Source organism: Aspergillus stella-maris, assembly GCF_047715825.1.
Source record: "Aspergillus stella-maris strain CBS 113639 unplaced genomic scaffold BDV14scaffold_3, whole genome shotgun sequence".
In the NCBI taxonomy this organism is placed as follows: domain Eukaryota; kingdom Fungi; phylum Ascomycota; class Eurotiomycetes; order Eurotiales; family Aspergillaceae; genus Aspergillus; species Aspergillus stella-maris.
Window position 1 is genome coordinate 1,003,048 of NW_027396797.1, and position 13,220 is coordinate 1,016,267.

General features: G+C 52.4%; 6 protein-coding genes across 6 annotated transcripts; 4 read left to right on the forward strand and 2 right to left on the reverse strand.

Moving 5' to 3' along the window:
• Positions 1-2,615: 2,615 nt before the first annotated feature.
• BDV14DRAFT_70678 (uncharacterized protein) lies at positions 2,616-5,063 on the forward strand. The gene has a single exon (XM_073777329.1). It carries the CDS (start codon positions 3,018-3,020, stop codon positions 4,707-4,709), a length of 1,692 nt encoding a protein of 563 aa, XP_073633130.1. The 5' UTR covers positions 2,616-3,017; the 3' UTR covers positions 4,710-5,063.
• A 1-nt stretch (position 5,064) lies between these two features.
• BDV14DRAFT_70688 (molybdopterin synthase catalytic subunit) lies at positions 5,065-6,106 on the forward strand. The gene has a single exon (XM_073777330.1). It carries the CDS (start codon positions 5,218-5,220, stop codon positions 5,872-5,874), a length of 657 nt encoding a protein of 218 aa, XP_073633131.1. The 5' UTR covers positions 5,065-5,217; the 3' UTR covers positions 5,875-6,106.
• On the reverse strand, positions 5,976-6,967 carry BDV14DRAFT_195697 (SCO family protein; the record flags this gene model as incomplete). Its single annotated transcript, XM_073772274.1, has 3 exons — positions 5,976-6,097; positions 6,148-6,472; positions 6,539-6,967. 3 exons carry the CDS (start codon positions 6,965-6,967, stop codon positions 5,976-5,978), a joined length of 876 nt encoding a protein of 291 aa, XP_073633132.1.
• A 75-nt stretch (positions 6,968-7,042) lies between these two features.
• Positions 7,043-9,067, reverse strand: BDV14DRAFT_70691 (glycoside hydrolase family 13 protein). Its single transcript, XM_073777331.1, has 2 exons — positions 8,530-9,067; positions 7,043-8,483 (listed from the first exon to the last, which is right to left on the reverse strand). The coding sequence occupies exons 1-2, from the start codon at positions 9,008-9,010 to the stop codon at positions 7,192-7,194; spliced, it is 1,773 nt and encodes a 590-aa protein (XP_073633133.1). The 5' UTR covers positions 9,011-9,067; the 3' UTR covers positions 7,043-7,191.
• Positions 9,068-9,833: 766 nt separating this feature from the next.
• Positions 9,834-11,151, forward strand: BDV14DRAFT_164501 (uncharacterized protein). The gene is made up of 3 exons (XM_073767189.1): positions 9,834-10,024; positions 10,077-10,147; positions 10,192-11,151. Exons 1-3 carry the CDS (start codon positions 9,962-9,964, stop codon positions 10,952-10,954), a joined length of 897 nt encoding a protein of 298 aa, XP_073633134.1. The 5' UTR covers positions 9,834-9,961; the 3' UTR covers positions 10,955-11,151.
• A 60-nt stretch (positions 11,152-11,211) lies between these two features.
• On the forward strand, positions 11,212-12,806 carry BDV14DRAFT_164503 (uncharacterized protein). The gene is made up of 3 exons (XM_073767190.1): positions 11,212-11,546; positions 11,589-12,403; positions 12,452-12,806. The coding sequence occupies exons 1-3, from the start codon at positions 11,361-11,363 to the stop codon at positions 12,480-12,482; spliced, it is 1,032 nt and encodes a 343-aa protein (XP_073633135.1). The 5' UTR covers positions 11,212-11,360; the 3' UTR covers positions 12,483-12,806.
• The last annotated feature ends 414 nt before the right edge of the window (positions 12,807-13,220 follow it).

Consider the following 13,220-nt stretch of genomic DNA (forward strand, 5'->3'; position numbering starts at 1 on the left):
AAATAGCCAGTCCAGATCGAAATCATGCACCGTGATAGGATTTTTACTCGTGCTTCGTCGAATATTATATGTAGTGTGCTCAAGAACCAGAGCACTGGTAAGTTTTCTGCGGTCCAGACCAGGCACCAAAATATATTCCCAGCCCTGCCTCGCCTACCCCGAACATTAGATGGGACAACCACCAACAATTGAAAGACAGGCTACACAAAGTCCTGACTAGCGACTACACAGCCTCAACCAAACTGACTCATGTGATATCAATCGATCAGATTCTGACATCTGAGCCGGCATTATCAAAATCTGATAGATCTCATATCGCGGATCCGCCACGCCGTCCTCCGGTCCCGATACTGATGCCACCTACTACGAAATAAACCCATGCGGACAAGGCACGCAGACTGAACATTGCAGACCCCGTCAATGGCTTGCTCTGAGTTTCCAGCTGCCTGCGGTAAATACTCCCGACGAACAGGATCGAATCCTGTAGATTTCGATCTGGGGCTACTGTTGGCTCTCTGTACTGCAACGCTGCATCTACAGAACCCTATTCCTCGATATCACCAGCCCAGCTGAAGATTTGCACCTTTCTAGTTTCTACGGCAAGAATATGCAAGATCCAAGCAATTCCCGGAACTAACTTCAGGCAGAACATTCTTTGCGCCTCTTACATGTAGATGCATCTGCATGCGTCTCTTTGAAGAAGGATGTAGCGGCTCGATCCACACCGGCTGCAGGTTGTGCTTTCGCTGGCTTAGGGACCCACGGGAAGGGTGCTGGCGGTATTTCCCTTCCCATCTCTTCCTCATTTTCGGGATGGAGTGGCTTTGTTCACTGGAGCTGGAGCTGGAGCTGGAGCTGGAGCTTGTTGCCTTCTTGGGGATGTGTACTTTTGTTCAGTGTACGCTGTATGTACTCCACATTCTTGGTCTGCGGGATTGCGTTAGTAGCTTGGTCTATTGAGGCTGGAAGACATGACCTGAAGACGGAGTAGGTTGGAGGCCAAGAGTTGGCCCGTGCCGGAAGGATCAACTAGTCTTTAGACTGAGGGTAAGTGGATAGCAATGATGAAGATTACAGCGTACTCGTCCAGCCATAGAATTCGGGAGACTGAAGGAGTGCAATAAGCCACGAGTGGTTGTGGTGTTATTGTGGAAGACCAAATCCCGACGAGCCAAAACCCTGGTATAAGACACCCTGCAAGGTACTATTCGATATTTCTTGGATCGACCGAGGAACCCGAGGAACCGGGCCTCCTTGCGGGAGAACCAGTGAATCACGTTCGTGATTTGCTGATCGTGATGATTCAACCCGTGCTTGTCGCAAGGCAACCTCTGTTTCGAAGATTGTTTGATGTTCTAGGCGATGAGGTTGGTATAGATCCGCAGCTCCTTGATTGTGGCTGTTTAATGAGAGGCAGAGTAAAGGAGATGTAAACACAGCTGGTGATTGAGATTCTCGTTCAGCGGAAATTATTTTCGAGCAGAGTTTGTGCTCGAGGCGTCGTGTCTGTGGAGTACATGGCCTTGATAGAGAAAAAGTCGTGCCGCGTTCGAGAGCTAGGACCAGGCATTAGCATCAGACCCTTGGGTTAGGTAGGATTGCAATCCTGCAGACAAACGGCGCCAGTTCTTCTGACTGGGTGCCTCGACTGCCAGCTCATCGGGCTGGAACATTGTGGTATGAATGTTAGACTCAACAAAATGGCATTCTCCAAACTTCAATCGTAGACGGCGCTTAATCGTTGAATCGAGTCTTTCCTGTCCTCAGATGAGTTCCGTGCGTTCGGAATTAGCCTGTAGAGGCAAGGCAGTCCGGTCCTTGCTGGGTCCAGTAAGAACCAATCCACCGTTTTTGATTATATAAAGAACACGACGAACTGGCTGCTTTCATTTGTACAGCGTCGAGGAGAAACTTGCGAGGTGAGAGGTCTCAAGAACGTCGCGACGCTTCGATAGTTGGAGGATAAATTACGATACCCGAGCGGAACAGCGGGTATCTCAATAATTGGGCACAGTCGGTGCACCCTCAGCGCGGCCCAATATTACGTGACGGCCGCGATACCGACCACCAAGGCGCTTCTCAGTGTCGCCCTCGACTTCTCCAAGTGCCTTCTCTACTCTTTCTCAACCACCGTCGCTCTCACCATCACCGTCTTCTCACGGCTGTATTTCCACCCCCAGCAGCCATTGAGCCCGGCCAGCTCTGCTCTATGACCGCCACGGGCTCTTTCAAGTGCTGGTTGGGGTCTAGGAGCAGGAGCCCGTTCTGCAGCGTTTGATCTCCCACCCAGCCATCGCAATTCCGCAGCAAAAGCCGCTCATTCGACCAGCCACTGCGCGATTCCGTCCTTGCTCAGTGCGCTCTGAGCTGTCCTCTCCTTTGAGATCTCAGGGGACATCTCCATCTCCCTGCCTTCTTTAAGCTAGCTACCCACATTCCCGGTGCTTTCGTCTCCAGACTGAGACTATTGCCCTCGATTACTTCCGAGGCTCACGTTGTCGTCACTTCCGCCGCCAACACACACACCAACCTCAGCGGTGCATCACCACCACCACCGTACGCTTGACGAGACACACGACGTTCACGACCAGTTTACTTTTCAATCGCAGCAACGCCAGCAGCAGGCTGCTCCTAATCCTAATTACCCGCCTTATCGCCCCTCGAGCGCCCTCGATAACCATCCTCGGCTACGGAGGACATCCCGCTATTCTCCTCGACGCCCTGGCTCGGTAGATGCATCGGGACGCCCTTTTCAGATTGAGCAAACGATCCCTGTACTAGTCCGGCCCGCCACCGAACAAACGCGCCCTGCCGTACGACCGACGGTTTCCCAGACAAGAACAGAAGAGGACAGTGACGTTGAAATTGACGACAATATCCAGCCCAACGGAGCATATTGGCCTCGACGATCTTCACGAGTTTCTTCTCACACTGCGTCTGCAATTCTCTGGACTTTAGAGGAAGCTATTCGAAGGCCGTTTCCATTTACCCCCGACTGGGACGAAGTGAATGCTTCCATGGCTGACATTGTAGGCCCCGCTGCATCTGGGATTGGGGGCAATGGCCGTAGTCACAATGGAGCTTCCAAGGCGGCTCAAGGTCCTATTCCTGTCAATCCGCACCCTGCCAGCGGTGTGCGAACTCCCACTGATATCATGAGACAACGTCGGGATAGAGAGGCTCGCAAGAAAGCGGAGCAGGAAGCAAAGGACCGGGAACAGGAGGCTACTGAGCTCAGACAGCTACAGCAGGAGCAAGCCAGGGTTTACGCACAGCAAGCACAAGCACAAGCGCAGGCTCAGGCTCAAGCTCAGCAGCAGTCTGCTGGCGTTGCTGGCGATCGACAAACGCAGCGACGAGCACCGGGGCCATCCCCGACACGGCCTACGGCTCAAGCGCAGGCTCCTACTGCAGCACCTGCCGCTGCACCGCAACAGCCTTCACAATCCAGACTTGCCCAGCCTCAGGTGCAGCCGCAGCCGCAGCCGTCGGCCAGTCAACCCCAACCTCAGGCGCAACAGGCGCAACAAACAGCGCAACAACAACCCCGACGACCTGGCTTCCCCCACGCGTTTGAGCGATGGGAGACCCTTTCATCCCACTGGGAGGGCTTGACTAGCTACTGGATCCGAAAACTCAAAGACAACAACGAAACCCTCGAGTCGGATCCCATCAACCAGCAAATGGCCCGTCAAGTGACCGACCTCAGTGCAGCCGGTGCCAATTTGTTCCATGCTGTTGTTGAACTCCAACGCCTGCGTGCTTCCTCCGAACGCAAGTTCCAGCGGTGGTTCTTTGACACGCGTGCTGAACAAGAGCGCTCCAAAGAATTGCAAGGTGAACTTGAGCGACAGGTCCGGGTCGAGCGACAGGCTCGAACTGAAGCGACCGCTGCGGTGCAAAAGGCTGAGAGCGACAAAGCTCGTATTGAGGACATGCTCAAAGAGATGCGTCGCGAGCTCCAGATTTCCAAGGACGAGGCTCGTCGAGCCTGGGAGGAGCTCGGCCGCCGAGAACAAGAAGAGCGGGACCGCACAAACTCTCTGCGCAACGGCGAGCCTACCTTAGTTGGCGGAGTCCAGGTCGTTCCAATGATCTCAGGCATGCCTCGACGGGATCCGGCCCGCCCACCGACGCGCGAGGGTCCCTATACTGGAGATGGCCAGAGCACGTCGGAGCACTTGTACGGGGAGACTCCTGTCTCGCCTGTCGGCACTGATCCATTTGTTGAAGGCCAACGGTCCACTGGACAAGGCTACCCCCCGGCACCGCAGCCTCCTACTTCTCAAAGCCAGAGCTCATACACCGACTACTACGACCCGGCGTACCAGCCTCAAACCTCTGCCGGCCGCGAACCCAGTATCGGCAGCAGCGAGCCCGGTGATGACTATGGGTACCAGCAGAACCCTCAAGCCATGCGCTACCCTCCAGCAATGTCTGAAGAGAGCGACGACTACGATCAAGCATCCCAGGATAGCGAAGGATACCCAACCAGCACCATGCCTCCCTCGTCCGGAGCCCAATACGCCGGCTACGACCAGTCAGTTGACTATAGCGGATCCGGCTGGGGCGTTGGATCCGGCTGGGAGAGTATGACTCCTCGCCATCGTCACCCAACGCGCCTCAGCGATGTTTTGGAAGAAGAGGAACCCCGGACGACCCCCAGCCGCGCGAGCCGAGCTAGCCAGGCCAGTCGCAGTATACACTAAGTACATAGTTCGGACACGTGATGCGCGATTGGCCAGCTTGTGATTTCAGTTCTTATTTTTCAATATCGTTCTATATCTCCTAGGCTATTTCCGTTTTTTTTTTTTCTTTTTTTCCCCTGTGCCATCTCATCTCTACTTCCATTTCATGTTATGCTATGTTCGCCGGTGCCGGTGCATATTCAGCGCATTCAGTTGCTTGTGCTTTTTCTGTTATTTTTCCTGCTCTCAATTATTTGGATGTCACAATGCGCATAGACTCGGGAGCAGGAAGCGGGAGTAATCTTGTAATTATAGTGATGATACGACCGTGGATGCCTCAATAAAAGTCTTTGAATTGAACATTGTCTCCTTATTACGGTTCCCATGGGAAGAGCATGACAAGGCAAGAAACTTGCAGCCTGGTAAACGAGGCACGCATCTCCAACTCATCCCACCTTATTCCGTCATATCAAAAGTTCCCCTCACCAAGTGCTCTTGACCTCTACAACAACCACAACCGCAATCAAAGATGTCGAACAGACCAGAACCTCAATCGCACTCTCAACCGGAATCCAACTCCAACTCAGAAACAAACCTCCCACCACACCTCGACCCTTCCACATACCCACGCATCCTAACAACAACCGTCCCCCTCACCGACCCTTCCACTTCCACCACCTCAGACTCAACCCAAACAACAGGCTCAGAAAGAACGGAAACGCAAATCCCAATCCACCTCGAACTAACATACCACCCCCTGAACCCCTCAACAGCACTAAACTTCATCTCATCCTCCTCAAGCGGCGCAAACATCCTGTTCCTCGGCACAACACGAGACACATTCAACGGGCGCCAAGTCAGCCAATTAAGCTACACTACGTACCCCAGTATGGCTCTGAAATCCCTGCGGGGTATTGCGGAGGATGCAGTTAGGAAGTATGGGTTAGGTGGCGTGTATATTGCGCATCGATTGGGTGTTGTTCCGGTCAAGGAGGCGAGTATTGTTGTTGCTGTTGGGAGTGGCCATCGGGGGGAGGGGTGGAAAGGTGCTGAGGGGATACTTGAAGATGTGAAGGAGAGAGTGGAGGTTTGGAAGAGGGAGGAGTTTGTGGATGGGGGTGCAGAGTGGAGGGCTAATCAGGAGAGGGATGCGAGTGGAAATCTTATTGGGAAGAAGGAGGGCTGAGTTGGTGAGATTGGAGAGCTATGGTACATATATTGCATGATATGGCATGGTACATGGTACATTGGAGTTGGTATAGGTACAGGGGACACGAAGGAAACCGATTATTCCTTCTTCAATGGCTTCCCCTCCCTCTTCCAGTCGTTGATATGCTGCATGATCAGCTTGGTCGCGGACTCGGGCGTGTCCTGGCGGCCGATACACTCGACAAAGTCTCCCTCGGGGTCTGGAATCATATTAGCATTGCCCGCCTCAAACCAATGGAAGGAAACTCACCCATCAAGTAAAAGTAGATACTATGATCAACCAAATAATCCTCACCAGGCTTAACATCGCGCGGCGTAGAGAAATAAACTCTGTACGCCTTGCAAACCTGCTTCACCTGATCATATGTCCCCGTCAATCCAACGATATCCGTATGGAACTCCTGCAGGTAGTTTTTCAACACCTCGGGTGTATCTCTCGCCGGATCGCAGGTAATAAAGACAGGGACAAAGATGTTCTCCCCGCCATTCGCTTCCTTAACTTTATCGATAATCTCAGCCATTTTGTCCAGCTCGTCGGGGCAAATATCAGGGCAGTGCGTGAAGCCAAAGTAGACCTGCCACAAAACCAATTAACCATGTCCATATCGAGACCAATCAATTGGAAAAATATGAAAACATACGAGTGAATACTTCCCCCTCAAATCCTCCTCCGTAAAAACTTTCCCCGCCAAATCCTTCAACACAAATGGCCCGCCGACCTTTGGCCGTCCGACACCCTTGCTCATCTCCGCAACGCGCTTCCGCTCAAGCCGGTCCTTTTCAACGCGAAAGTAAACGATCATTCCGGTGCCCGTGAGGATGAACAGCAGTGCGGCTTTCCAGTTAAAGGGGCCGGTCGAGTTGCGCGCGCGGATCTGGCCCATTGTTTTTTGTTTGGGGCAGGGCCGGGTTGTAGTGAAGGTGCGGCATTGCGAGGGTATTTGCGTGCGGAGTGGTGTCGGTGTCGGGCGGATTGTTCTGGGAAGGGAGGTGCGGATTTGTGAGAGGAGGGTGGGTTGGTGGGTTGTACGGGCGATGGTCCGCGTTAGGGAGCGGAGAGGTAACGACATTTTGGCGGTGGTTTTGTGGAATTGAGGGATTGAAAGATGTGAAGCTACCTTGCGATTTGACGGAGATCTCCAGATGCGCTTCTTCGGGATTAGCTGGGCGCCTGAAGCATGAGGGTCACATGACCTCGTTTTGTGGGTCTACTAAGGAGCGACTGATGTCTTGCCTGAAATGCCTTCTTGATTCTATAAAGTTCGATCCGTCTCAAGATAACGAGATCTAGTATCTACTCTAGCAAGATGACAACCGACTCGTACGGTCGGAGGGTCCATTGACCACCTGAGAATCTTCCCTTTGCATCGCTCACAGCCTCGTAGCTGTCCAGCAACACCTCCTTGACCTTGTCTGCCTTGTTTGCAGCAGCATCCCATGCGAGGTCACCGGATGTCCAGTTCGCCAATACCAAAGCCTTCGAAGTGTCGTACGTCCGGGTGTACGCATAAACTTCCTGGCTATCGCGGTCGACAAGCTCGTAGTTGCCGTAGACAAAGATGTCCAGGTACTCCTTTCTGACCTTCAGAACAGATGACCAGTAGTGATACAGAGACTTTGGGTCCTTCACTTGATCCTCTGCATTGATCTGGGTGTATTCTGGGTTGACGGACATCCAGGGCTTGACTTTTGGCCCGGTGAACCCTCCGTTAGGTGCTGAGGACCATTGGACGGGTGTACGAGCGTTGTCGCGGGACTTCTTCTGGTACTCTTGGCGAGCAATTTTTTGTGCTTCAGTGTCAAATTGCTTGGTCTCCAGCAAACCCTTCCAGTGGTTCAAACAGTCAATGTCTTTGTATTCTTCCATGGGCCATTCAATCGGGACATTGCCCATTCCGATTTCCTGGCCTTGGTAGATAAATGGAGACCCAGCGTGCAAGGCCAGAACGGTAGCAAGCATCTTTCCTGCTGATTGCCGGAGTGCTTGAGGAGGATTGACGTAACGGTCAATCGAACGAGGCTGGTCGTGGTTCTCCCAGTACAGAGCGTTCCAGCCGCCGTTCTCGTACATAAAGACCTGCCAGCGCTCAAAAAAGGCCTTGAGGTCTGTAAGCTTCCAGCTTCCAGGCTTGAACTTGTTACCCCAAGGAGCGTGGTCAATGTCGACGTGCTCAAAGTTGAAAATCATGTTGATCTCGTTGCGGTCGTAGCGCACAGCTTTGAGCACCTCGTCGGTATCCTTGACGAACGGCATCTCACCGACGCTAAAAGTGTCGTACTCCTTGAGAATCTTTCCAATGCCTTGTAGATACTCGTGAAGACGAGGGCCATTGGCGTAATACTTGTCTCCCCATTGCCACACGGCATCCTTGTCCTGGTTCGGTGCGTCGGGAAAGGCCTGGTCCTTGCTGATAAAGTTGATGACGTCCATACGGAATCCATCGGCGCCTTTGTCGAGCCAGAAACGAACAATATCGTGGACGGCTTTTCGGACGGCAGGGTTCTCCCAATTCAAGTCTGGCTGCTCAACGGCGTATAAGTGGAGATAGTATTCTCCCGAAGCTTCATCGAATTCCCACGCACTCCCTTCAATCGTTAGTTATAAAAAAATAGCTAGAAGAAGAAGAGTTACCTTGAAAGTGAGACACCCAGTTGTTCGGAGGGTGCCTCATCCCGTTCTCGTCAATGCGAGGAGGCCTCCATACATACCAATCACGGAACTCGCTGTCCTTGGAGCTGCGTGACTTTTTGAACCACTCGTGCTGATCACTGGTGTGGTTGACCACCAAGTCCATGAGGAGCTTCATACCTCGGTCATGACAGCCTTTGATCAACTTCTCAACGTCTGCGACCGTACCGTATTCATCCGCAATGCTGTAGTAGTCGGCGATATCGTATCCCATGTCTACCTGGGGTGATTTGTACGATGGACATAGCCAGACGATATCGACTCCAAGGTCGCGAATGTAGTCGAGCTTCGAAACGATACCGGGAATATCGCCGACGCCATCATCGTTAGAGTCTTTGTATGATGCCGGCCAAATCTGGTAAACGGAGCTCTCTTTCCACCAGGCGCGGTGGATGTCTTTGGGGGGTAATACAAGAGCTGACATCTTGTCGGTACGCTCAATAGAAGCAACGAACCGGGATGAATGTTACAGTGAGCAGGCCTGAAGGCAAGGTTCAGGATGGAGGGGTAACGTGGGGTAGCCATGAGGGCGGTGCCAGCTGTCGTTGCTTGCCAGAGCCATGAGCCAGTGAAATGCGCAGTACCAAGCGCTGGTCCACTGATCGGAGAAATGCTCGGTCGCGGTTTATTTGATAAGGTGGTCTGACGTCATTGTATGTCTACATCCTAGCACCTGAAGCATCTGAACAGCTCTTAAGTTGAATGAATGCTTCAAAGAAGAGCAACGCATGGGATTGTAAGACCAGCAAAGGTACGAAATGTGGTGGTGAGCTCCGGAAGCGGCTTGGAGCTTGGACCCCCAGACGTTCCGGATCCAAAGGCGATGGGTCCCGTGATCTATAATTGGACTGTGTGGGGCTGATGGTTCATTTGGTTCCTGGATCCTCATGCCTGAGGCTGCCATATACTCTTCGCCGCTTGCGCTGGTTGTACCCAGACTGGAATGCAGGTTGTCAACGCATTTGGCAGACACCGCTAAAGGCAACATAAAAATTCACAGGGCTCATACAAATGTAGTGAAGACACCACTTTCAGGGGCCCTTGGATAAACGTTCAAAGTGTTCACTATGTTGGCCCGCTGGAATCTTAAGCTGATCAAAGCCACTGCAGGGGTATTCTGCGCCTGTGTGACCCTGGCTCTTCTTTTACACAGCCAGGATGGCTACCAATCAACTCGCAAGCTGATTCATGCCGGTCGGTCACGCCTGGAAAATGCAATGTTTGAGCGGATCAAAAATGAAACTCTTGGGGTAAGTTCTCAGTCTTTTCTTGATAACTGTGCTGACATGAGCAGTTCCAACATATCTATGCCATTGGGCTGAAAGAGCGCACGGACAAGCATGATTCACTTTCGTTGGCAGCTTCTCTTACGAATATGAAGGTCGAATGGCTAGAGGGTGTTCGACCGGGCGATGTATCCCAGAAAGCACTGCCTCAGGTAGGCTAATCCTTACCCTCAGAAGGCCCAATGTTGGCTCTAACAAACCCAGGGAATGGACAACCCTGATATCCCATACACCGTCGTGCTGTGTTGGCGCGCACACATGAATGCTTTGCGCAGGTAAGATTCTTACCTAGCTAAATACTCCGAGACTGACATCCCAGTGTGGTCGAAAACAAGTATGCAACCGCTCTCATCATGGAAGACGATGCCGACTGGGACGTCAATGTCAGACCCCAACTACGTGAAATAGCTCGAGGAGTGCGAGAACTCTCCGGCAATCACAAGGCACCGCGAAAAGAGCCGTACGGCACAAACTGGGACCTTCTCTGGATTGGCGGCTGCGCCACGGTACAAGGGAAGGACGAGACAGAGGTATATGCCATTCCTGATGATCCGACCACAATTAGTGTCGACCGTCGAGGTCCGTGGGACGGTCCGATCGGCCCAAGTGATACGTGGAAAAACCAGCACCCCGAGATCTCGATGGATTCGACACGGTTCGTCTACCGGGCAGGCCACGGCTGCTGCTTATACGGATATGCGGTGACTTATGAGGGAGCGCGGAAGATGCTTGCGGCTCTTTCTCTGGAGCGCAGCGCAGAGGTGGACAATTCGCTGGGCGATCTGTGCGGAGGGAAGAACGGTCGGCACCAGATCCGGTGTTTCGGGGTGTATCCCAACGTCATTGGGACCTTTAAACCGGCAGGGCCCAACTGGCGATCATCTGATATCCAGAATTACACGACGGACGAATGGCGCGAGGCGGAGTCGTGGAATATGGTGTACAGCACTCGGATGAACCTGCAGCGGCTGATTGCGGGGGAGGAGACGGTGTATTCGCAGTGGAACAGCTCGTTCATTCCATGGTCCAAGGGCGAGATCAAGCGGGGAGAGTTGCATTATCCGCGGGGATACGTAGTTTAATGTCGTATAGCGCAGGATAGAGTTGTATAGAGTCAGTGATGAAAGCGTCAATGTAACAACTTCGCCTAGTGGGTCGAGTCGACCAGTGCAACTCAGGGACTCAGGAACAGAAGAGAAAACAGGCTGAGAACGGCGGAGCTTGTAAGACAACTCCACAAGATCGGGTAATGTGTCATCCAGCCAGCCAATGCGTGGCCGTCGCTTACCGCAGCTCAGCCTTAGCAGCAGTTCTGGGTCCTGTCACTAACCGCTTTGGTCGTGAGGCTGTGGCTCAGAAACAGGAGAAGTCAGCAGTCAGCTCTCTCCCCCAGACCCTTTGTCTCCTTGGTCTTTCGACTTTTCCTTTAATTCCTCCATGCTCGGCTCTTCTCGGCCATGAACTTTCCCTCTGTTTTTACACTTCATCATGCCCTACCTTTCAGACCACGATGCAGAGGCCAGTCCGACCCGCTTCGCCGAAAATGACCCTGAGTCAATAATGGAAAAGTACGATCCTGATCTGAGGCCCGCCGAATCTGCCGAGGCGACGATCAGTCGCAATGCGCGCTTTCTCATCTGGACCGTCTTGAACGTCTCCTCTACTGTTGGCATAGTGAGTTACCGACATAACTAGATGATGGTATGCTAATGGCAGGTCTTTACAAACAAATCAATCATGTCAGATGTCTCCTTTAGCAACCGCCAGGTCTCTCTCGCCTGCTACCACTTCTTCATCACTGGCGCCACACTATGGGTCGCATCCCGCATCTTCGGTACCTTTACACCTAAACCCATCGGCCTCAAGCAAATGACCCCCATCGCAGCCGCCATGGCCATCCAAGTCGTTCTACAAAATCTGTCGCTCGCACACTCTTCAGTCATGTTCCACCAACTTGCGCGCTTACTCTTGACTCCGGCGGTAGCGTTGTTGAACTATGTTCTTTTCCGAGTCAAGATCCCCCGCGCGGCCCTCATGCCGTTAGTGCTGTTGTGCTCTGGAGTTGCCGTTGTGACATACTACGACTCGCTTCCCTCTGCAGATAATGAGAGCACTACTTCTACTCGGGGTGTCGTGTTCGCGCTGACTGCCGTCTGCGCCAGCTCAATCTATACCGTCTGGATCGGGCATTATCACAAACAATTTGAGCTCAGCAGTATGCAGCTGCTCCTGAACCAGGCGCCAATCAGTGCGTGCCTACTACTAGGGGCCATTCCCTGGACCGAGACGACGCCTACCGTGTCCTCTGTCCCGACGTCGATCTGGAGCTTGGTTCTGTTCAGCGGCCTTCTTGCCTGCATGGTGAACCTTTCACAGTTTTACATTGTCGATGTTGCTGGAGCAGTCAGTGGAGCAGTCATCGGGCAGCTCAAGACCTGCATTATTGTAGGGCTAGGATGGGCCTGGAGCAACCACACAGTTCCACGCCAAAGCGTAGTGGGCATCATCATCGCGCTGGTTGGAATGAGCATGTAGGTCTTTTTCCCCGCTGAAGTTGCCCATGATACTAACAGTGACAGGTACATGAACATTGTCCTCAAAAATAGATAAAAGTATATAGTTCATAATTTTATATAGGTTCATTCATAAATCTTATTCCAGCATTTCCAACTGGGTAAGGCATGTTACCGGAGAACGCAGATAAGTGAGAATTTTTGACCCCTGCCTACTAACCCTTTTTTAATCTTGTTGACTGGCGTAGGATGTCTGTGGAATGGAGGTTTGACGCCGGTGTATCTAATTTTGATGCCTTGTGATAACTTACATATGATGAAATTCCTGTAGACGCCAACATCTGCTAGCATAACTAGCAATCAACAAAAGAACCAACAGAACTTATTGTCTTCATTGGCGCAGAGGAGAGTAGATAATGGCACATTCCAAACCATTGTTGGATCTATGTTTAGCTTGCCCAGCGACAGCGCCGATCCCAACAAAGACAGGCTCTAGGTCTCCGCCCCTTGCTATACGAGGCCCCAACCCCTGCCTACTCTCCTTCTTTTGTTCACTTTAAATCATCTTCGGGCCCCGAACACAGAACATTATTCATCTCTTCAGCCTGACTTTGAGGATTGAAATCTTGAGTAGACCTCCCATCGCACAGATAGATCCACGGCTCCTCCCGCGAGGTTCATGTCGGATAACCGCCAGAGGCACACTACTGCACACTGGAGGCTTGGACTAGGGGCTAGCGTCTAGAAAGTCCAGGGATACCTGCAGGTGCCTAATCACATCACTGCTCTATGCTTCCTACGCGCTAGCCTATCTAACGTCCTGACTAGGGTCAAG